General features: G+C 58.9%; 2 protein-coding genes and 1 pseudogene across 3 annotated transcripts in view; 2 read left to right on the top strand and 1 right to left on the bottom strand.

Annotated features, from left to right (window-relative positions):
• CROCC2 (ciliary rootlet coiled-coil, rootletin family member 2) overlaps positions 1-463 on the bottom strand; it is a 61,780-nt gene extending 61,317 nt beyond the window's left edge. Inside the window, exon 1 of the mRNA XM_047720014.1 lies at positions 301-463. Coding sequence (XP_047575970.1) covers positions 301-381 — 81 coding nt within the window. The 5' untranslated portion in view covers positions 382-463. The remainder of the gene's footprint in view (positions 1-300) is intronic.
• Positions 464-3,790: 3,327 nt separating this feature from the next.
• Positions 3,791-6,644, top strand: LOC125095528 (uncharacterized; annotated as a pseudogene).
• Positions 6,645-8,335: 1,691 nt separating this feature from the next.
• Positions 8,336-16,868, top strand: MAB21L4 (mab-21 like 4). Of its 2 annotated transcripts, none has more exons than XM_047722790.1 (5): positions 8,336-9,296; positions 12,082-12,307; positions 13,990-14,116; positions 15,161-15,517; positions 16,367-16,868. In XM_047722790.1, exons 1-5 carry the CDS (start codon positions 8,813-8,815, stop codon positions 16,457-16,459), a joined length of 1,287 nt encoding a protein of 428 aa, XP_047578746.1. In that variant the 5' UTR covers positions 8,336-8,812; the 3' UTR covers positions 16,460-16,868. The 2 variants fall into 2 exon arrangements, with proteins under 2 accessions (XP_047578746.1, XP_047578745.1); XM_047722789.1 differs by having other exon boundaries at positions 8,454-9,296; positions 13,963-14,116.
• The last annotated feature ends 6,028 nt before the right edge of the window (positions 16,869-22,896 follow it).

The raw sequence follows: 22,896 nt of genomic DNA, 5'->3' as shown, positions 1-22,896 counted from the left end.
TGACCCTGAGGCTCGAGAAGGGGGCTGGTGGCCTGAGCTCACCCAGGCATGAACAGGGAGGCCGGGTACTCGGCTCAGGTCTCCCCATGCCTAGGCCACTCTCTCCCCAGGCCCCTCTCCTGAGCTGAGGCTGCCCCGGTGTATGTGTGCGTGCACACGCGCGTGTGCGTGCTCGTGCTGACCACGCGAGTGCTCGAGGGCCCCTTGGAGCTGGGGAGGTGTGGCTTCTCTGTGCACCCTCCCAAGGTGCCCTCGGAGCCTACTCCCAGGAGGGTGCTAGAGGGCGGGCACCCCACTGACCTGGATCACGGTGTCCAGCCCCAGTGGAGACCGCTCTGCAGTGGCATCCCCGTGGCCAGGCTCGCTGGAGGCAGAGCTCATCTCAGATGGGAGCACAGGACTCGGGAGAGAGCCGGGGCTTGGCTGCCCGGTGAGTGTCCTCCTGGTGCCCTGGCCGGGCTGGGACCTGCCCCAGTGCACCCAGCCCCACACCTGTGTAGCCCCTGGCTCCTCTGGTTGGTAGGTCGGTTGGGGCGTCCAGCTGCCCCCTCTGGGCTGGCGACCAAGCAGCCAACTAAGCCAGAGGCGTTGTTGGGGCAACCGCGACGCTGAGGATTGAGTTTCCCTGGAAACAGGAGTGCAGGCCCTGTTGCCATGGGGACTAAGGAACGCTGTTGTCTGCAAGCGGTCTCCTGGACACTGGAGACGCCCTGGGTGAAGCTGTTCACCTGAAAGACCACAGCCAGAAGGGGCTGGCTCTCCCCCAGGCCTCCCCCTCCCCTGCCCTTGTGGGGAAGGGCTCCCGGTCTTCCAGGGGCATTTTCCCTGGGAGAAATTGTGTGCTTGGGGCCACGCATCAGCTTCCTCCTAAGGGAAAATCAGAAGCTATGTCTTCCTTCTCTCTTTCTTTTTCTTCTTTCTTTCTTTCTTTCTTTCTTTTTCCCTTCCTTCCTTCCTTGCTTTCTAAGATTTTATTTATTTATTTATTTGACACAGAGAGAGAGAGAGAGAGAGAGTGAACATAAACAGGGGGAGCCAGAGAGGGAGAAGCAGGTTCCCACTAGGCAGGGAGCCCAATGTGGGGCTTGATCCCAGGACCCTGAGATCATGACCTGAGCCAAAGGCAAACGCTTATCGACTGAGCCACCCAGGAGCCCCTATGGCTTTCTTTTCTAACATCTAGAAAAGAACTTTCACGTCAGTAGTGGGAATGTGTCCAGCAGATGGGTAGACTGAGGCCTGGAGAGGAGAAACCACCTGCCCGAGGACCAAAGGAGACCCCCATCATCCTAACCTTGCACTTGGACGCTTCCCTCTTGAGCTCAGTCTCAGGGTAATCTACTCCACAGGTGATTTGTGCCACACTCGTTGTGCCCCTGTCACTGAAAAATTTTCCAGAGCCACATAAAGGACCAGCAGGGACACCCAGAGCTCACTCACTGGGGTGATGGGACCCAGGCCCAGGAGCAAGTGAGGGACAGGCACAGACCTGTATCCGTCCCAGCCTGGGCCTCCTGGGGCCTCTGGACTAAGTCTGGCACTGGGCATCGAGGCAGACCAGTGTCCCCTCCCCACGCCTCATTCCACGCTGGGTCTCTCCCAGCAGAGTCCCTCTTGTATAGGGACAGCAGCTGGAGATGGGCCCAGCAGCCGGGAATGACTGCCCCTCGAATGAGAGGAGACCTATATGGGACTCTGGGGATGTGCCGGGGACCCCCAGAGCCTGGGCTCCTCTGAGGCCACTCGAGAAGATAAGAGTCAGCCTGCCTAGGCAAGGCCAGAAGGGACCTGGTGGTAAGGGGGGGTGCTCGGTGGGAGGGCTGCTGAGGGACTTCGAGGGACCAGGCTGTCTCCTCAAGATGGAAATTCAAGACCGGGTCACCTGTGCTTAAAGGAAGCTGTCTTTGAGAAGCACGGGATCTTTGTTCCGGAATCCTCAGGGCCTCTGCTGGCCGCCCCCCGGGAGGACAGCCACCGGAGTGCCTCACGCAGGCACAGGCCAGGCTCCCCGGCTGGACGTAGTCCCACTGGGCCTGCAGGGCTGGCATGGGGCTCATTGGACAGGCAAGTGGATGGGCCCTAGCCAGTCCTTTCGCCCCAGGCCCCTCTGGACAAGCATAACTTCCAGCTTCTGAAGGTAAAAACCGAGATCCAGATTCGGAGCCCAGGGGACCCATGCTGTAGCTTGGGTACCTTCCAGTACCCTAGGCTGCCTATAGCATCCTCCCCCCAGAATCTGAGCCCAGGGGGTTCGGAGAGGTGTGAGGCAGGTGTCCTCAGGGAGGCAAAGGGAGTGGCAACATTGCTCAGGGGCTGGGCCTCCTCTGACCCCGACGAGGTGGGCTCTGGGGGCATAGAGGGTAAGGCCTGCCTCCAGCAAGTCTTCCCACCCGGGGAGCTCAGTGTGGGACATCTGTGTGGTGGTGGCACGAGGGGGCTATGGAGGCCAGCGTTATTATCCGCCATCTCTCTCAGGAAACCAGGAGAGTCGTGGCTCCATGGTGGGAGGGACAGCCTGTCATGCCTTTTGCCCCTACTCCCCAACCCAGCATTCACCTTGGCTTATTCTCCCCCTTAAGCCCTCGGGCCACACAGAGAAGCCCGGCACAGGTCCGCCTTTGCCCACACCCCTGTACCCTTTTCTCTAGGGAGATGCCCAGCCCCTCGGGGCTTCCACAGGCCCCATGGCCCGACTGCTTGGTGTCCATGCTTGTGGCTCCTGGTCCTGGGCTGTCAATGGACGAGAAGGAGAACCTTCAGGACCAGGCAGCTCTGGGCCCGGGCATGGCTCCTGGGGAATGTTCTGGAGTGGATGGAGGGTGTGATAGAGGTCCTTAGCATGCAGGTAGCACCTCTGTGGGATGGGCAGGGGCAGGGCTCAGGAAAGACCACAGCTGGTCCTGACCCAGAGCAAGAGAATGGCCTCGAGTTTTTCTGTCTGCTGCCGGCCCTGGGGGTACCAGAATTTGCCACATCTGATTCAGACCCTCCCTGAGAGGGGAAGGGACCTCAAAACTCGCACCAAAGTGCTGGCCTCCTGGTGTGAAGGCCAACCCTCGGTCACATCTCTTATATTCGCTCTGACAGGCGTGACAGGGATGGGTGTGGCCGGGCCTGCCGTGGATGGGACACATTGCCCTGATGTGTCCTCTGAAGATGGGTCACACGCAGGGCAACCCCGGAGGAGAGGAACGGCCTGCCTCTGTCCTAGCCCCGCAGGGCCTCCTAGCAGCCGGGCCACCCTAACTGGCTCTAGGATCTGTCCAGGTGTTAGTCTGCTCTCCAGTGACTCTGTCCCCTGAGGACCTGCCTGCCCCCACCCCCGGGGGCAGCTGTCCTCGGTGACAGTCCATCCGGAGGGTAGGTGATCACTCAGGAGAGGAGTGGCTCCTGCCAGCAGCTGTGGTTCAACTGACCCAGGGTCATGGCCTCCATCAGGTGTGTCCCTTGCAGGTCCTGGACAGGAAGCAGGCTGCACACTCTGTACTTATGTTAAATATAGACTCCCTCTGGACACTTGGGCTCGGGCACCGCCCAGAGCTGCGGACTTCTGCCCATGGGGGGAGCGCCCCAGGCTACTGGTCACTGTCGGTGTGTCTGTACCCCTGAACTAGGGGACAGAGGTAGCGGCTATGTAACTGAGTGGTTGGATCTGAGACCCTTGGAACCCCTCTCCCCACGGCCTCTGCCAGCCCCCTTCTTGGGCTGTGGCCGCCCCAGCCTCCTTCCTGCCTTGCAAAGCTTCATGGCTCAGCTGTCTGCTCCCTGTTGCCTCTGCCACTGGCTGAGAATGGCCACCTCCTGGGTGATGGTGCTGGCCCACACCTGCTTCTCCTTGGGGGACCCCGAGTGTCCACAAAGAGCCGGACAGCAGCCTACAGCAGACAGATGAGCCCTCACACCCCAGTCACCAGCATACACGCACCTTCCACAGGAAGGTCTGCCTACTTTCTCCCCAGCGCCTCTTCAGTGCCCTCTGTCCCCCCTGGATCAGCACCCCTGTCAGCTGCCCTGTGGACTGTCACCTCCTGTGTGCAGTCCCACGCGTCCCTTGCTTGATGGTGTGGTATAGGTAGAAGGGTGTGATGGGCTTTATGCCAGAGCTGGGCACCCCTGTGCTGGTCTCTGCAAGAGGAGGCAGTTGGCCGGGTAGCCAGCCCCAGCCCCAGGCTCCCGGGCAGGTGGTACAGCCCCCGTGTCCTCCCCAGACTAGGGGAGGGAAGGCCGCTCTGGGGCTGCTGGGAGAGGCCACCTGCGAAGAAGCAGACCCGAGGGGCTCCTGGGAAGTGATGGGCTGGGGGTCAGGAGGGATGATGGCCCATGGGACCTAGGGGACGAGGGGAGGTGATGGGCAGTGATGGGCAGGGGGTCAGAGGACAGCCCCTGGGGCCGGGGGACGAGGAGCGCTGATTTAAGTCCTGTGCTCTGTGCCTTCCATGTCTGGTGACTCTGCAGAAGATCCCTTCAAGAAATCACCAGAAACTAAAGGTCAGCATAAGCCCACAGGCTGTTGGTGCTCAGACGGCTGGGCTGTGGCACCCAGTGACAGGGATGTAGCCACGTGGGAGCCCTGCGGAAGCCAAGGGCCAGAACCTTCTCCTTGCTCTGACCCCACCACGTGAGAAATCTCTGAAGGAAGCCCGGGCGGGGGTGCGGGCTGTGATCCAGTTGGGGGCTGGGGACCCCTCCTCCTAGGGCCTGGCTCCCTTCCCTGCAAGCCCCCCCACCACTTTGGGATCATCCCTCCCGCCTAGACTGTTCCCCTGCAAGCGAGGGTCCCGTGCGGAAGCGTGGGGCCCAGCCTTTTCTGAGCCCTCCTTCCTACTCTGTGGGTTTGCTCCTTGCCCCTCAGGCCAGACACGTCCAGCACACAAAAGCTCCAGCAGCTTGGGCTGACCGGCTGGCCGGTTGGTCAGACTGTGGCCCGGGGATGGCTGTGAGGAGCTTGTTTCTCTCTCCCGCTGTGGTTTCTAGTTTGCCGGCTCCTGCCTCGTCTCCCTGGGCCCAGCTTCCTGAGTGACCGTGGACCCTGGTGCCCCACGGCTCTGGGGTCCGTGCCCTGAGGCCCCTTCACCGCAGCCCCACCCCGGGAGTGCAGGCCCCCCTCCTGGGGCCAGGCCTTGACCCCGTTGTCTCTATGGCTCTTCCCATCCCTAGCCACTGGGGTCCACGCAGGCTACACCCTGTCCCCCTAACCCACCCCAGCTGCTTCCCGGTCTCTGTGCTTCCCATAGGGCTTTGTCCTCAACCCCAGCCCGTGCCACAAGCCCACAGCCTGGACTGGAGGCTGGAGGCAGCTGGGAAAGGAAGCAGGGCCTTCTCAGCAGAGCTCCAGGGAAAAGCGGGGGGCTGGGGCCGTGGGTGACACCCCATTTCCCTGCTGCTACTGCGACCTTCCTGGGGTGAGTAAGGAAGAGGAGGACCAGGTGGGGCAGACCCACAGGCCAGGCCCGTTAGGCTTGGATGTTCCACAGAAGCAACGAATGCGCCCTCACAGCTGCAGCCCACGCCAGTCAGACATGCATGTCATATTCTGGCCACCCTGACTGCGTGTCCTGGATGTGGTCGTGCCACAGACCAGTGTCCAGCTGAGATGGGGCTGCCCATGACCACCAGGCCACTGCTGACAGTGGGGCTTCAGGGACCCTGGGAGCCAGGCCTGGGTGTGTCTAGCTTGGCATGCACTGCTGTTCCAACCTTAGGCCCACAGAAGCCACGTGTGGGAGGGACCCTCCAGTGCTGGTCATATTTGGACTGCTCACTTCAGCAGCTCCTGAGTCCATGGCACATGGGAACTGCCCAGCCCGCCAGGGGCATTGTGCAGAAAGGGCTGCTGGTTTCTGGGCAGCTGGTGGCTGTAGAGGTGTGGGTCACCATCAGAGCGTGGCCGTGTCTTGGTGGCCCATCCCGTGCAGCTTCCCTGTTTCTCTGCCGAGGGCTTTGCGCCCAGGCCGGCCAGCGGCTTGCCCAGCGGCTCCCCCAGGGTCTCTTGGAGAGCAGCTCCTGGGTATGTCTTCTCTTGAGGTCTGACAATTCTGTGTGAGCCCCTGAGTGGAAGCAGCTTCTGGCCAGTGCTCTGGGCATATGGGCTGAGTGAGACCAGGAGGGCCTGAGAGAGAGGCTTGCCCCTGGGCACAGAGGAAGGGGTCCCCTTGGGACTCCGTGGCTGATTCAGACCTCACTGACCCTTTTGGGAGATCACACTTGGCAGCTCGGGCAGCGTCTGCTTTTGTGTGGGCTGGCCCAGAGCTGTGGCTGGTAGACGTGGTCTGGGCAGGAAGGCCTGGGACGTCTGAGTGGCAGCCCACGCTCTCCGAGGGGGCTGGTGAGCATGGGGGCCTCAGAGGCCACATGGGGTCTGCCGCCAGACTCCCACGGTCCACTTCGTGGGCTGCATGTGGGTCCCCCTCTTGTAGCACAACCAGGAGCTCCAGAAGTACAGGATCAGGACGCTTGCGCTGATCTCCCTCAAGACATGGAAGCTGCATGAACCTGTGCTGGGGGCGGCATGTCCACCAGCTGGCAAACTCCTTCGCTGGCTGCCCACCACACGGACCCCCGTGACCCTTCCGGGCCCCTCACCGCCCCACCCTGGGACCTGCAGGGTGGTGGTCCTGGGTGCTGTGACCTGCAGCCACTGAACTCCATGGCTCCTCTGTGGTCAGACACTGCCCAGTGGGCCAGGGCGGCTCGTGCGTCTTCTCTCCCAGCCCTGCCCTTGCAAGAGATCAGGTGCTAGCGGTCTGTGGGAAGTCCAAGGGCAGACACAGAACTGCCGTGGGGCCTAGGGCCCGGGGCCCTGAACCCCAAGGAGCGGGGGATGTAGAACACATGTCACAGGGAGTGGTAGTGGAGGCAGTGAGGGCGAGCTGACCAGCAGTGGAGGGGAAAGCAGACAACTGGCCTTGGGCACTTAGGTGTCACTCTCCCTGAGGAGGGGCTCCTGGGACCGGGGGTGGGGTACACAACATTGGGGCCGCCCCTGAGTCGGGGAGGTCCCTGCAGCGCCATGCCGAGGGGGGCCACCTGCTCTCCTGGGGGAATTCAGGATTGCCCTGAGGTCCAAGGAAGCTGGAGAAACGTGATATTACGGGTTGCAGATGGTGGAGCCAAGGCACAGGCAGGGCCAGAGTCAGGAACGCGGGACCCAGGTCCTCCACAGCAATGCCCCTCCCTATAGATCAGAGTCCCATGAAAATGGAAGGGCCATGCAGAGTGTGTGGTGGGGAGCAGAATATGGTATGGATGGGGTGGGAGGCTGGCCAAGGGCATCAGCATCCTTGACACTGAGCGGCTGCCCTGGGAGAGGGACTGACGTGCTCTGGACAACCCCAGAGGACAGGACCAGGTCAGGTCTGAGGAAGGAAACTCATCTTTTGTTTGATGGTGCTATGGGCTGCACTGTGAGGTGGTGAGATCTTTGTCTTGGGAGGTATGAAAGAGAGAGCCAGGCCCTGGGGGTTCCAAGGACCAGAAAGTTAGCACCTTGGATCTGGGTTCTTTTTTTTTTTTTTTTTAATATTTTATTTATTTATTTGACAGAGATCACAAGTAGGCAGAGAGGCAGGCAGAGAGAGAGGAGGAAGCAGGCTCCCTGCGGAGCAGAGACCCTGATGTGGGGCTTGATCCCAGGACCCTGGGATCATGACCTGAGCCGAAGGCAGAGGCTTTAACCCACTGAGCCACCCAGGTGCCCCTTGGATCTGGGTTCTGCTTGCAGCTCTGGGTATCTGAGGCCCAAGTGTGGGTGGAGGAGAGGGTTCACCCTGAGGGCTGCAGGGCTGCGTCTCCGGGAAACCTCATTAGGGGCTATCTCCAAGTTTACTGTTTGCAGACACTGGGCGTGGGGGGTGGGGGTGGGGTGGGGTGTGTGTGCATATAGGGCTGGCCCAGCAGGGCCAAGGGTCAGTGGGGGTGGCTCCCTGGTGACTGGTTGGGACTTGCCCACCTGAGCAGGGAGACAGGCTGGGCCAGGCAGGGCTCCCAGTGCTGTGCTGAAGCGGCCAGCAGGGCGAGACTTTCCACCCGGTAAGGAGCCCAGGAGATGTCCCCTAGAGCTGCAGACCCAGGTGGGTACAGGCTCTCTTAAGTTTGAGCTAGGGCCCGGGGTTGGGGTTTGGAAGTGTGGCACTGCAGGGAGAGGAGGCAGGATTCTCACCCAGGTGGTGGGTGGGCAGGTGACCCCCCCATTGGAGGCTCCCCACTTCCGGCCGGGCTTAGGTGCCTCAGTGGAATGTGGAGGTTGTTGAGGGGGTGCAGACCCCCTAGCCTGCCATCCAGGCTCCTCAGAGGCAGCTGCAGCGGGCTCTTCCTCCGGGGGCCTGGGGAGGCTACCTCCCGCTCTCACCTTTGTCATCTGAGCAAGGAGGCTGCCCTGTGTCCCTCCCCCAGGCTGGTGGGAGACCTGCGTGTCACAGAGTTTCTGTGGCCGCTGCACAGGGATGAGGGGCACCGGGAATGGCCTGCAGGAGGTGGCCAGGCCCTGGAAGGGGCATGGCCTGACTCTGGTATTTCTCTAGGGCTCTCTGGAACAGCTAAGAGGCAGTCAGTGTGACAGGAGGGAGGAGCCAGAGCTGAGTTGTGACCCGGCCCCTCCCCCTGCCCTAGGCTCCCAGTGACATTCCTAATGGTTGGGGACTGACTCACCCCCTCTTCAAAGGCCCGGCCTGGCTCAACTATTTAACCCGGTGGCAGCTCCAGAATTCTGCTCTGCGGGGAGCTGGGGCCCCGCCCGCAGACCTGCTCCTCTCCGGGGCCTGCGCACGTCCTTGGGTCCTCAGTCCCTGGCTGCCCCTGTGCCCTGGCCCCAGCCATGGCCGTGCAGGTGTCCCTGTGGCATCACTACCTGCAGGCCATCCGCTCGAGGGGGGCGCCCCGGGCACAGGACTACCAGCGAGCGGAGAACGTGCTGCTAGTGGTGATGGAGCGGGTGCACGAGCTGGACCCCCGCTTCCTCGTGGACTACTCCCAGGACCTGGAGGCCTTCCAGTTCGCCCTGCGCTCCTCCGAGGACCCAGTGCGCATGGAGGTGCCCCTGTGGGTGGACGCCGAGGTCCTCCTGGTTGAAGAGGCGGGGGCCGCCGAGGCAGGGGATGGCCCCACGTCCTGCTGCCTGGGTGTCCCCAGGGAAGGGGCCAACCTGGAGCGGTGGACAGCTGAAGACATCTCCAGCATCTCCTCGGAGGGGAGTGGCAACTGCTGCAGCCACATTGTGCCCAGCAAGGTCCTGCGTGTCCTCAAGGACCTTCTGGTGGCGGCCATCGTGCACTGCAAACACCAGAGCCTCATCGCACCAGGTAGCCACCAAGCGACTGTGGGAACACGCATGATGGCAGTGTGTGTGTGTGTGTACATGCGTGTGTGCCCATGCACGCACAGTTGGGGTCTCTCAGTGTGTGTGTTGGGGCACATGTGTGATAACAGTGTGTGCATGCATGCGTGTGCGTGCACAGACGGGGTCTCTTGGTGTGTGTCGGGGCACACGTGTGATGGCAGTGTGTATGTGTGCACATGTGCGCATGCGTGCACAGACAGGGTCTCTCAGTGTGTGTGTCAGGGCACACGAGTCGGGGGACATTGCTCTGAGGTCCTTTCTAGCTCCAGACACGTCTGAGAAGACAGATCATGTGTTTCCATGTCACCTGATGACTTTGGTGGCCACAGGGGACAGGCTGTTACTAGTGAAACAGCTGGAAACGACGCCTGCCAGGGCACCATCTTCCCACCAACCTGCTAGATGAGGGTCTAGCCACAGGTCTGGGCGAGTGGTCCTGTTACCAGCTCTGGTTCAGCCCGCTGTCCTTACAGATGTCCCTGAGTGCAGTCCCTGGTCACATCGCACTGGGAAGACTATGTGTGTGCATGTGTGTGTGTCTGGGTTATGGATGCATGTCTGAGTGTGTGCACATGTGTAGGTGGAAGTGTGTGCACATGAGTGAGTGAGTGTGTGTGCAGGATTGTGGACACATGTGTGAGTGTGTGCACATGTGCATGCAGAAGTGGGAGCACATGAGAGCATGTGTGGACGTGTGTGTATACCTGCACAGTTTTGTTTCAGTGCATGGTCCTGTTGCTACTTGGTGTCCTGGGCCCTGAGCAGGCTCCGTGCTGGAGTCTGGCCTTAGTGTCTTGTCTGGGTGCCCACATGGTGTGACTCGGGGTGGGGAGCCCCCGGGGGGTGCAGGGCTCCTGGCTGGACTACAAATGGCAGGCTTCTCTCCAGTGGGGGCCGCCTGGACTGTGAGAGTCCCGGGAAGAGGCAGGTGCAGAGATCCGGACAGCAGGGCCTCCTCCTGGGGACCAGAGCAAATATATTGGGTTGTCCTGGCAGGGACTGGGGACCAAAACAGAATGTCCAGCCTCCCTTGGGAAGGACAGGCCCACGGTGGCGGCTGGTCCTCATGTCTGCCGTGATGCCAGAGTGAGATGGTCAGCCCATCTCGGGGAGAGTGACCCGCCCTGGGCTGCTCAGAGTGGCTCCTGGATGGACTTCCAGCCCCAAGAGGGGACAACTCCCAGCTCTGGCCCCTCCCAGGCCTGCCTGGTGACCTGGGGCCGGTGGCCACCTTCTCGGGGCAGCTGGAGCCTGTCATTAGGTGTGGCCAGCTTCCAGCCCCTTTCACATCTTCTCTGCTCATCTTCTGAACCTCTCAATTACCTCAAGGCCTTGTCTGTCTGCCTCTGTGACCTAACATAGCCACTCCCACCTGGCCTTAGCCCCTGCCAGCCCTGTGCCCGTCTGGGAGCAGACCCACCTGCTGGGGTGTGTCCAGTCTGGGCCATTTGGGCACACTCTGAGCTGCTTCTCTTCACTATCCCTGGGTCTCCACCGTCCTCAGTTCCTGGCTGAGAGAGCAGAGGAGTCTGGGACCACACCCACCTGAGTTGAGCATGCAGGGAAATTCCAGGCATTGCTTCCTGACATTTACCTTAAAAGGGAAACACAGCAGCTCCCTCTAGGTGACAAGGTCCAGGATGCTCCCACCCAGGGCAGAAACCGGTGAGACCAGCCTAGGGGCTAAGGCAGGGTGTGGCGTGACCGGGCTGGGGCTGCAGGTGTGGCTGCCTTCCAAGCTGCCTGCCTCCACCGCCAGAAGGTGTGACCAGCAGTAGATAAGGAAATAAAGCCACCACCCGCAGCTCAAACCCTGAATTGGGAGGGGCCAGGGATCACCCAACTCCTTCTTCCTTTAACTGACAGGGAAACTGAGGCTCATGGGGGGGATAGAGTGGCCCAGGTGGCAGGACCAAGACCTGCTCTGGGCTAGGTCCCCAGAAGTGGCCTAAGAACTACTGTATAGGAGACTTGGGGGAAGGGTCTGCCTAATGGGGGACCAGGCTCCTTCATACAGGACCCCCAGTGCTGCGAGGGGCTGTGGTGGGCTGTGTGCGGTGGGACAGTGTGGCAGTGCAGCTCCCACGCTCAGTCCCATAGAGACCTTTCTGCTAGGCACTTACTGGGGACTTCCTTTGGCACATGTCTCCCAGAAGGTTGGTCCCTGACCTCTAACCAGCGCCCTCGCTGGGCAGCGCCAGGGGAGGGAAGGGGTGACCGCTCTGAATCCAGTGTTGGCTGGTGTTGGTCAGGGCTGGTGATGTGAGAGTTCCCCTACTGTTCAGATCCCCTTTCCTTCTCTGTGGTATCAATATGTTTCGGCGGGGTGGCGGGGAGGGACAACTGACATGGAAGTCCAGAGGGCCCTGGGTTACATCAGAGTGCCCCTACTGTCCTTGGAATGTCCCCTCCTGGCTGGTCTGGGGGCTTTGGGTCAGGGGAGTGGGTGCTGGGCTGCGTCAGCCATGAGGGATGTGGGAGTATCTTTACTCCGATGTGCTGTCTGGGATGCTGTTCTGGGGACCCAGGGTATGGAGTAGAACGAGGGAGGGCAGGCTCATTCATTGTCAGCCCTCGGATCCAGACCCTCCTGAGAGCTGGGCACCAAGCATGTCCAACATCAGGCCTTCGGGGACATGTGTGCTACTCCTGGACCATCCCAGGCCGTCCTGCACCTCCTCAGCCCCTTCCAAGAGGTGTGAGGGGCAGCCTGAGATGGGGACTCCGGGGCATGGCGGTCGTTGCAGGGTCTCTGAACGCAGACAGCCTGAGGGAGGAGGAGCTCCATCTGTCCCTGCTGGTGTCCAGTGGCTGGAGAACAGTGTGCTTCCACGTCGTGCCTGTAGTACGAAGAAGGCAGAGGGTGCCCGCCCTGGAGGGGGCCCAGCTGACACATGGGTTCCCTGAAGGCAGCTTGAAGAGGATCGTCAGCCAAGAGGTGGCGCTGGTACCAGCTGGTGCCCAGCACTGGAGGTAGAACACCCCTCCTGGGGTCTGGGGGTCCTGGGGAGCTGGCAGGAAGGGGGCTGCCCCACCACTGTTCCCCTCACTCTGAGCCGGAAGGTCTGCGGTGATGTCCCCCCTGCCCTAGTCATCCATACCAATGTCACTGGGATCTCTGAGGGGCGGGGGATGTGGGATCTGGCCGGGATGCTCACTCCTTACTGCCAGCTTCAGCTCCTTGCAGCTGCAGGGAGTGGTGAGGGGGGAGCTGTGCCCCCACCCCACGTGAGGAGTGGGCAGGGCAGGCTGTGAGGAGAGGCAGGGAGAAACTGGGAAACGCAGGAGGCCGCCTGGAAGGGGACCCTCACGACCCAGACTGACACCTTTGTTTCAGGTGGGAAAGCAGGAAAGAGGACAGAGACTTATCTGGGTCACACAGGGTCCTGGGGCGGCCGGGAGGGGTCCCCGCACAGTGAGGGTGACCAGAGGAATTTGCTAGCATCCTCCCAGATGGGATATGGTATGTCCCCCACCCGTGGGGTTAGCTGCTTGTCCCCTCCCCAGCCAGCCTCCTGTGGACCTCCAGTCTCCATCCCTCGGTGAGGTGCTTAGGCCCCTTCCTCAGATGCACCTGAAGGAAAGAGAGGCCCTGAGTTGGTGTCTGTGAGATGGAAAGAGAGAGTCGGGGGTGGGGGGCACGTGGCAGAGGCTGAGCTGCCCTTGAGACCCCCAAGCCAAGGGCAGGGACTGAGCCCCCTCCAGCTCCAAAATGGCTTCCACAGCACCTTGCAGGCAGGGGTGCTGTGATTTGAGGGCGGTGACCCACCCACCAGCTCCTACGGCAGGTGCTGCTTCTGGGAACAGGGCACCAGGTTGAAGTAAGGCGGGCGGGTGGGTGTTGCTCTTACAGGTAATTCTTGGAAGTCGATGATGTTCATGGAACTGGCTATGCCCTCCTGTGGCCTTCTGCCCCCAAAGAAAGGCTCCCCTGAGCGCCTCTGAGCCCCTCACCCTGAGCAGGGCTTTGTCCGGGCTTGCGGGAAGGAAGGGAGGGTGGGCTGGGCAGTCACGTGTGCAGGCCAGCAGGGAACGGTCCTTCCCCTGTCCCTCCATCCAGACTCTGGGTGTGCAGGCAGTCGGCCGTCCAGTACTGAGACTCTACAGAAGGGGGCCCTTGGGGGAACCTCAGATTCCACCCCTTTGGCGGCTCAGCAAGTCCACAGTGAGTGCCACGGGGGTGCAGTGCCCCAAGCTCTTGCGTGGCCGCCCGGGGAAGGCTGGACTTCCCAATGGGGCATGGAGTGGACGTGCGAGCCCAAGGACCAGAACTGCCCGTCCACCCTGGGCAGGTCAGAGTGGCACCTTCCTGTCCACACAAAACGGACAAGATGGCCTGGAGGCTCCCTCCACCTCTCCATGTTGTGGGGCCTACATGTCTCTCCAAGAACACTGGCCTTTCCCATTTGACTGCCCAACACGTGCAGGCCTGGGAACCATGGGGAGGGTGTGCTAGGTGCAGCCGCTGGCCTTGTCGTGGCCTGGACCGTGCGCGGGTCCTCTCTCGGGGAGGCCACAGAAGCTGGGGGCTTTTCTTCCTGGGGCGAAGTGGTGGAGGCAGGCTGCCCCAGACTCCTGGCTGGGGCCACAATGCTAACCGTCTGTGGTGTGCCTGTCCCGGCTCCCAGGGTCTCCACTGACTACTTGCTCACCAGACTGCTAGGTGCACTGGGCTCCTTCCCGGGCCACCGCCTGGACAGCCTCTCCATCCTGGACCGGGTCAACCACGAGAGCTGGCGTGATGGTGGCCAGAGCCCTGGCCTGACCTTCGGCCATCTGAAGGTGCATGGGCCAGGGGCGGGGGGCTCTCGGGCGCAAGGCCCCTGGCGGCTGTGAAGGTCACCGGCCGGGTATACCCCTCTGAGAGGAAGCAGCCCTGTTTGCAGCTCTCGGCTGCTCACTGGGCTGGTGGGACTTGGCTGGAGCCATGTCCTCCTTGGCCTGTGTGGGGTCTGCCCATAGTGAGCTGTGTTGGGGTTGGGGGGGCGGTGTAAGGCTGGTCTTCAGGGGGGCTGGGGGGTGTGGGCTGGCCTGTCAGGGAGCTCCCTCTGACCCATTCTCCATCCCTTGCAGGCCTCCATCCCACCTCTGAGGGGTTGCCATCTTCTGTGGGGGGGGCGGGGCTTGGGGTCTGGGACACAGTGGCTCCTGAGCCCCACAGTAAGCGAAGGATGATGGGGGTTGGTGGGAGGAGGGGTAGTGAGGGCACAGAGAGGTAGCTGCAGTGGTGTGGCAGGGGAGGGGCCTCTGGCTGAGGGCCTCAGGGAGAGGGAGAGTAGAGGGTGCCTGGTGCAGTCAGGAAGCTCCATTCTTAGGGCTTTTTCACACACACACACACACACACACACACACACACACACAGGCGAAAGGACAATGCCCAAGGGTAGGGTTCTTCTGCTCAGGCTGCCTTGCACAGTAGGAGGTCATGATCATCCGAGGGGAGTGGGGCAGGAGGCAAAGGGCCAGAGGAGCTGAGGGGTCCTGGGATGGGAGCTGGGTGGGGGCGGGGTACCTCGGCCTCGGGGAGTTGGGGAGGGGCCAGAATGGAGACTGTAGGTGGGAAGGAGCTGAGCCCACCCTGGGACCTCCAGGGGAGGCAGGGAGTGTGGGGGAGAGGTGCTGGTGGGACAGAGGGCTGCAGAGGCATGGAGTGTGGGGGAGGGGTGCTGATGGGACAGGGGGCTGCTGGGGGGGGTAGGCTTGGATGAGGGGGTTGGGTTGCAGGGGCCAGGTGTGAGGCTGGTGGGGAAGCCAGGAGGGGTGGGCTGCCCTGGGCTGGAGTAGGCCACATGCTCTGGTGGGCTCTGACCCCCAGTCCTGCCTCAGATTGTGTTGCTGTGGGCCGCAGTGCTCTTCCCGGAGCCAGAAGACTGGGCGGAGCTGCAGGGCGCCGTGTACCGGCTGCTGGTGGTGCTGCTCTGCTGTCTGGCCACCAGGAACCTGCCGGACTTCCTCCACCCCGAGCGGAACCTGCTTGCGGACGCCGGGCTGGACCTCAACGCCCTGTACCAACGCGTGGAGCACTTCGCCAGCCAGCCAGAGCCGTCCCTGCGCATCCACGTGACCCACCTGGGCCGCAGCCCCCCGCCACGCCTCGGCAGTGGGGTCAAGGCGCTCCTGCAGCTGCCTGCCAGCAACCCGGCCTACTGGGCCACTGCCTACTTTGACGTCCTGCTGGACAAGGTGGGCGTGGCGTGCTGAGGGGGTCTCGGGCAGGCCCAGGGGGACATGCAGGTGGGCACAGAGCTGGAAGGCAGGGCAGGTCGGCCCTCTGGACAGCAAGAGTGGGACATCTGAAGGCCAGACAGGCCATGAGGGCCCCTGCCCACTAGTGCCCCTGGAGGCCAGGTCTGAGCCAGCCTCCGTTACCCACCAGAACTGCCTCTAAAGCCACACATGGCAAGAGCTCGAGCCCCACCTGCCTACCCTGGGACTCTGTTCCTCGTGAATGGGTATGGCTGTCCCTAGGCCTCACAGGGACAGTTTCCTGCTGCCTCCCTGCACTCAGGAGTCCCACGCTGTGTCCCTAGGAGTTTACCCCCTATGGCCTGTTCAGGGCTTACTTGGCCGCTCTCCCAGCCACCCCCCAAGGTGCCGTCAGCTCTGCTAAGCCCTCCCTTCCCCTACTCCCACCGAGCTCATTCCTGTTCCTTTCCCCCAGGGCCGACCCCCACCCTCACCTAAAGAGCCAACACAATCTCCTTCCAGGACCCATGGGGGCTGGAGGGATGAAAGCAAGAGGGGAGTTGCCTCCTCGGCCCTCCCCAAGCACCTGGTGGGGCCTCCACCAGGTATCCTCCCCAGGTGTCAGGCCCACCTGGGGAGGATACCTGTGTGTGAAGAAGGGCACCTAGAGGAGAGGGCCCTGGGGGGGGGGGACCGTGCAGGTTGGGGAGGACCATACAGGCAGAGACCCAGAGGCAGGAAGTGCTGGTGGTCAAGGAGCATGTGTTGTCCCACACTTTGTCCAGGCCCCTGTGATGGGGCCCCCAGATAGCTCCGTGACCCCACTATTCCCCGTCCCATCTGCAGTTCCAGGTCTTCAATATCCAAGATAAGGACCGGATCTCGGCCATGCAGAGCATCTTCTGGAAGACCAGGACTCTGGACAATGAGGAGTGCTGAGCAATCCCCTGATTGGTCTTTACTGCCCATGGCCTGGCCCCACAGCCCTACGGAGGATCCCAGGCCATTTGCAGAGGAGAATGGGCTTCACCTGGAGGCAGGTGGTGGGTAGTAGAGATGTCCATAGGGACCACCTGTCCAGGGATGGCCTGGAAGGAGTCTGAGCATGCTGGGCAGCAGGCCCCCGGGAGCAGCAGCCTGACCCCCCAGAGCCCAGGATGAAGGTGCCTTGTGCTTCACAAGATGGATATTGATCCATTCTGTGTGATGTTATTAGACTCTCAGAACCGGGCATCTGCATGAGACCTGAAGCTCAATGGCTTGTGCCCACCTATGTTGCATGCTGCTTTGTGGCCACGAAATACTGTATATCTGACCTTGAATAAAGGAATGCACTGGATACAGTGGGGATGGCACCTACCACTTTCTGTACATCTGCATGGAGAATATTTCCCCGGGAGACATAGAAGTAAAAGAAGCTAGTGGGCGGTTTCCAACTTTGTCCATTTCCTATAAACGATCACCCTCTTCCCCAAATGTCCCCACCTTCTAATTCATCGAGGGAACTGAAGCCGACAGGGGATACCTGCAGGTCCTGCTGCCCACCTGTGCTAGTCCCATCATGGGGGTGGTCCCCCTCTCCTGTGTAAGGTGGCATCTCCGGGCATCTGACACCACCCCCTCCATCTGTCCTCAGTGCTCCATTTCCCCACGCCACATTCTCTCATCACCCCGTAACAGCCAGGCTGCAGCTCCTTCCCCACTGAGCTCTCATGTGAGAGCCTTTGTTTTCTACTTTCCACCCTCTTTGCCTCTCAGTGACATTCATTCCTCAGTTGCTGAGTTGTCTCCCGGAGACAGGCTGCTGAGCTTGCTCCCATGGCAAGTGCATGGAGCAGCATCTTCCCCAGCTTCCTCCATAGCTTCCAATGGCCGTGGGCCAGAAGAGCCACACATGGAGGACAGGAAATGCCAGGTCCTTTGAAAGTCATGGGACTCAGGGCCTGAGCTGACATTCATACAGGGGGACACAAAATGCCATTAGAGAGGGGGCTTGCAGAGCACAGAACCTCGGTCCAATCTGATTCACAGTGGGTACAAAGGCCCACCCTATGATCATTTCCTCAGTATCTGAGTATGTATCAGGATGTCTCTTAGTGGTAGGAAAGGCCAAGGGAAAGACTTCAAAAAGCACTTCTATTCTCATGGCTAAAATAGTCTAACAAAACGTCCTGTATCCCAGGGGCAATAATGTCTTAGCATCATCCTGAAAGACCCTATTTCACCAGTACAACCTTAGCAAAAATCAGATGAATAAAAAATGAGATACTTAGATATAATCCAGCAAAATATGTAAAATATCTATGTGAGGAAAACTACAAAACTCTGATGAACAAAATCAAAGAAGAGGTAAACAAATGGATATTCCATGTTCATGGATAGGAAGACTCAACATTGTCAAGATGTCAGTTGTCCCCAACTTGCCCTATACATTCCATGCAATCCCAATCCCGGCTAGCTATTTAGTGGCTGTTGACAAACTGATTCTAAAGGTATAGAGAGAGACCAAAGACTCTCTCAGAATAGCCAACACGATACTGAAGGAGGAAAACAGAGTTGGAGGACTGATGGTGCCGTTTTCAAGACTTCCTGAAAGACTTCAAGGCTACAGGCATCACAACAGTGTCATATTGGCAGAAACAAGAGACAGATGGGTCAGTGGAATGGAATATAGAGCCCATACATAGACCCTACAAATATAACGAACCGATCTTTGACAAGGGAGTGATGGCAATATAGTGCAGCAAAAATACTCCCTGTGACCACTGGACGTGCACATGCAAAATGATGAACCTAGACACAGACCTTATGCCCTTTTCAAAGATTAACTGAAAGTGTATCAGAGACACAAATGTAAAGCAAAAACCTATAAAACTCCTGGGAGATAACATAGGAGAACCTCTAGACGACCTTGGGTGTGGTGATGATGTTTTAGCTACAAAACCAAAGGCACAATCCATGAGAGAAATAATTGGTTAGCTGAACTTCATTGAAATGAAAATCTCTTGCTCTGCAAAAGATGATGTCAAGAGAGTAAGACAAGCCACAGAGAGGGAGAAAATGTTTGCAAAAGGCATGTCTGACAAATGATTATTATCCAGAATATGTATTTTTTTTTCTTAAATCTTGAAACACAGCAAGAAAGCAAATAACCTGATTGAAAAATGGGCCAAAGACCTGACCACACACCTTGCCCAGGAAGACACACAGATGGTGAAGAAGTACATGAAACGAGTGCCCACATCACATGTCATCAGGGACATGCAAACAAAAACGACAACGGGAAACCTCTCCATGCTGATGAGAATGGTTGAAGTCTGGAATACTGCTGACGCCAAACGCCGGCAAGGATGCAGAACAGTAGGAACTCGTGTCTGTTGCTCAGAGGAACGCAAAATGGCAGCCACTTGGAAGAGAGTTTAATGGTTCCTCACAAAACTAAACACACTATTACCACGCAATCCAGCAATCGCATTCCTTGGTATTTACCCAAAAGAGCTGAAAACTCATGTTTGCTCAAAACCTGCAATGAATGTTTACAGCAGCTACATTAACAAGTAATCACCCAAACTTGGAAGCAGCTAAGATGTCCTTCAGTGGGTGAATGGATAAATGGACTGGCCCACCAGACACCGGGATATCACTCAGTGCTAAAGAAAAATGTGCAGTTGACCCACAGAAAGACGTAGAGGAACTTAAACGCTTATGACCAAGTAAAGAAGCCAATCTGAGAAGGCGACATTCTGTATTCTGGGAAAGACAACATTACAGAGACAGTAAGAAGATCAGTGGTTCCAGGGGTGAGGACAGAGGGAGGGAGGGACGAACAGGTGAAGAATGGAGGATTTTTAGGGCAGGGAAAATACTCAGTATGAAACCATGCAGATGGATACGTGTCGTTACACATGTGTCCAAACCTGCAGAGAGCACGACACGGAGAGTGAGCCGTAAAGTGAATGATGGATTTGGGTGATGGTGACATGTCCACGCGGTTTCCTCAGTTACAACACACGTACTGTCCGCTGAGGGACGTTGGTGATGGGAGGGGGGCACTGTAGCCAAGGTGCTCTGGTGGGTGGTCTGGACTGCGCGGAAGTGGTCGGCACAGGCTCCTGGTGGCCGAGCTGTGGAACATGTGCCCTCCAAGTCCTGTGCAGGAGGGACTGGAAGAGGCAACAGTGTGAAATCCTGGTCTTGCCCCAGGCTGAGGTAGGCCCACCTGCTCTGTGTCACGATGCAGGCCTCGTGGTCCTTCATCACCCAGACGGGTCCTTTACAGTATCCTGCTGGCTTTCGACATTGATGACATCATACTGATAAGGCCTGGGGAGCACTGACTGGCAAGAGCTTCTGATGCCTTGTAGGACACTTTTACTCCAAAGGCTGGGAGACAAATGTGACCGTCTCAGAGTTGTGTCAGAGCTGAAGGCTGGAGAGGCTCAGTGGTCTGGGCATGCCAAGACATTGCTTCGGAGGAATAGCAGGGATTTTTAGACCAAGCTCCCCTCCTGTGATGAGCGAGGGCAGGGCCAGGTCGCCCCCACTGGCCTTTGTAGGTCGCACGCACCTCACTGGGAATGTCTGCGCAGCGGGTGACTTGAGGCTGTCGGTTCTGAGTAGGGCTGGAGTGGGGATGGGCTCATGCTGCAGCACAAGCGTGGCTCTGAGGGTGTCCCTGGGGGAAGGGGACAGCACGTAGTGTCTCTGAAACCCCGATGTTCAAACCTGCAGCAGGGAACAGCTCATCAGAATGCAGTGGCTGTAGTGGGCCACGGTGGGGGAGGAGCCTCCGGCCACGGGACCTTTGGAGGCTACGGGACCTGAGCTGCCCCTCATGAGCCAAGGGTTACAGAGAGGCTCGCCTGTGCAGCGAGATAGGATTATAATAATAATAAAAGGCATGAAGATTGGAAAAGGAGTGAGACTCATATTCACAGACAAATTGCTTGTCTACATAGAAAACCCCAAGGAATCCACAAAGAAACTGCTAGACTTTGTGAATTTGGCCAGGTTAGAAGACGGGTGAACAGAGAGAAAAGTTAATTGTCCTTGTATACATTAAGAATAGACAACTGGAAAGAAAATTTTTAAAATACCATTTACGATAGGGGCAGAACTGTCCAACACCCAGGAATACATGTAACGCGGGGTATGTAAGTCCTGTGCACGAAAACATCGCTGAGTATAATTTAAAAGACCCAAATTAACGTTCATGAATAGGAATTTATATTTTGATGATGTCCGTTGTCCTTAACTTGATTCATAGATTTATTTCAATTCTTATCAAAATTCCGACAAGCTGTTCTGAAGAGAGAGACAAGATGATTCTAAATTTATGTGGAAATTCAAGGCATCTAGGATAAGAAAAGCAATCTTTGAAAGGGAGAGCAGAATCGGAAGGTTGGCACGACTTGCTTTCAAGACTCTGGGAAGCTGCGGTGTGGGCGGCCGTCTGGGCCTGGATGGAGGCAGCGCCCCTGGGAGGAGAGGCCAGAGCGCGTCTGCAAGGATGATCAAAGGACGAGGGGCTGCGTCCATCAGGTGGGCTCAGGAAAGCCTGTTTAAGAAACGTTGCCAGAACACAGGCTGTCGGGGTGGATAAAATCGAACCTGCCCCCTTTCCACCCCATGCACAAAATTAATATAAAGTGTGTCCTGAACCTCAACACTAAAGCTGACACCATAAAGTTTCCAGAAGAATACAAGAGAGATCTTTGGAAACTCTACATCATCAAAAGCGTCCTGACAGTTTATCAACGGCACAGACCACAAGAGAAGACACATAACCGGGAACTCACGGAGGGAAAAGACCTGCTCTTTGGACGACATGATTAAGAAAATGACTAGGTAAGCTGGGGAGTGGGGGAAAATACGCATCACCTGCAGTGCCAGGACTTATAAAATCATGGCCATACATTTACAATGAAAAGATGAAAATCAAATAAAAGGAGCAAAATACTTAGGCCAACAAGTCAGAAAAGACCTACAGATGACCAGTCCCCACCCGGAAAGACGGTCCATCATGAGGCATCAGAGGAATGCAAGTTAAAACCAGATCAGACACGATCTCACCCCCGCTAGAAAAAAAGACACCCCAGGTGTTGGCGGGGATGGAGCAGCTGGGGCTCGAGGGCACCGCCGGTGGGGATGGCAAGGATCACAAGCCCCAGGGAGCGTCGTGGCATCTTCTAGCGCTAGAGCCGGACCTCCTGTGTGACCCCAGGACGCTCCAGAGCGGCACAAAAACAGATGCCAGGACCATGGAACAGCCCCGGAAGGGAGACAAAGCGCGTCCCTGCTTCTCGCAGCAGCATGTGTGACTGTCAGTGCCACACAGAAGTAGCAGACACACGACAGAATGTGCTGTGTGACTCCGTGGATATGACACGCAAACACCTGCAGGACTGGCCTAATCAGATGGGGGTAGGGGACGCTGCCTGGTGGGGGCACGGGGGACCTGCGCTGGGTTCTCCTCCCCATGTCTGCTCAGAAAGAGCCAACCTGGACAGGGCTGCTGTCAGCACGAAGGTGGCCCACAGGGCCCCGTCCGATTCTCTCTGGAAGAGCCGCCCTCCACCCAGTCTTCGACTTGGGGGTTTCAGACCCTCGGGCCCTCTCTGCTCCTGCACACGTCTCTCTTGGTGGCCGTGAGCACCCGGGGTGGGCTGAGTCCGTCGGCTCAAGGCTCTCCCCAGTGCCCGGTGGGCACCTGTCTGAGTGATGGGGGCCGAACCAGGCCAACCCAGGCCCTGCACAAAGACACGGGGCCCACTAGGCTCTGGGTGTCTGCCTCAACCTGGGAGAGGCCCTGCCCGGCCCCCGACCTGGGGATCTTAGGATGGGTGAGGACTTGGAGTATGGCTGTGGCTGTGACTGAGCCAAGGTGTATTCTGAGACTCCTATAAAGGGGGAGGAAGGGAGCCAGGCACAGGCAGAAACCCCAAGTGAGGGGGCAGTTAAGGGACAGAGGACCAGAGAGGGCCAAGCTGAGGGGGTGAGGGGCTGGGCTGGGGGCCACCTTGGCTGTCCAGCTGAGGCCCCTAGACTTCTGGCACCTGCCAACCTACACGCACGTGTGGTGACCTTTAGCCCTCTCGGCTTCTGTCCTGGCCCTGCGCCTGGGGTGTGTTGGTGCCATAACATGTGTGACTCAAGTCACGAGTCAGCTCGGGAGGCGTGTGTGCAGTTGTCCTTTGCAGGTGTGAGATCTGGGGCCACAGTGTACAGTGACAGGTCCCCCATCTGTCTTCCAGCCCCCCGGGGGGGGGCAGGCAAGGCTCTGTCCCCCAGCAGTCCCCGAGCCAAGGAGCCTTTGGCGGCCATGGTGACTCCCTGCCAGATATCTCTGCCACCCACCCTCCATGCAGTGAGGACAG

The sequence above is a fragment of the Lutra lutra genome, chromosome 3, assembly GCF_902655055.1.
Source record: "Lutra lutra chromosome 3, mLutLut1.2, whole genome shotgun sequence".
NCBI classification, from domain to species: Eukaryota; Metazoa; Chordata; class Mammalia; order Carnivora; family Mustelidae; genus Lutra; species Lutra lutra.
Note: the sequence above shows the minus strand (reverse complement) of the source record. Positions and strands in the feature narration are given on the sequence as shown.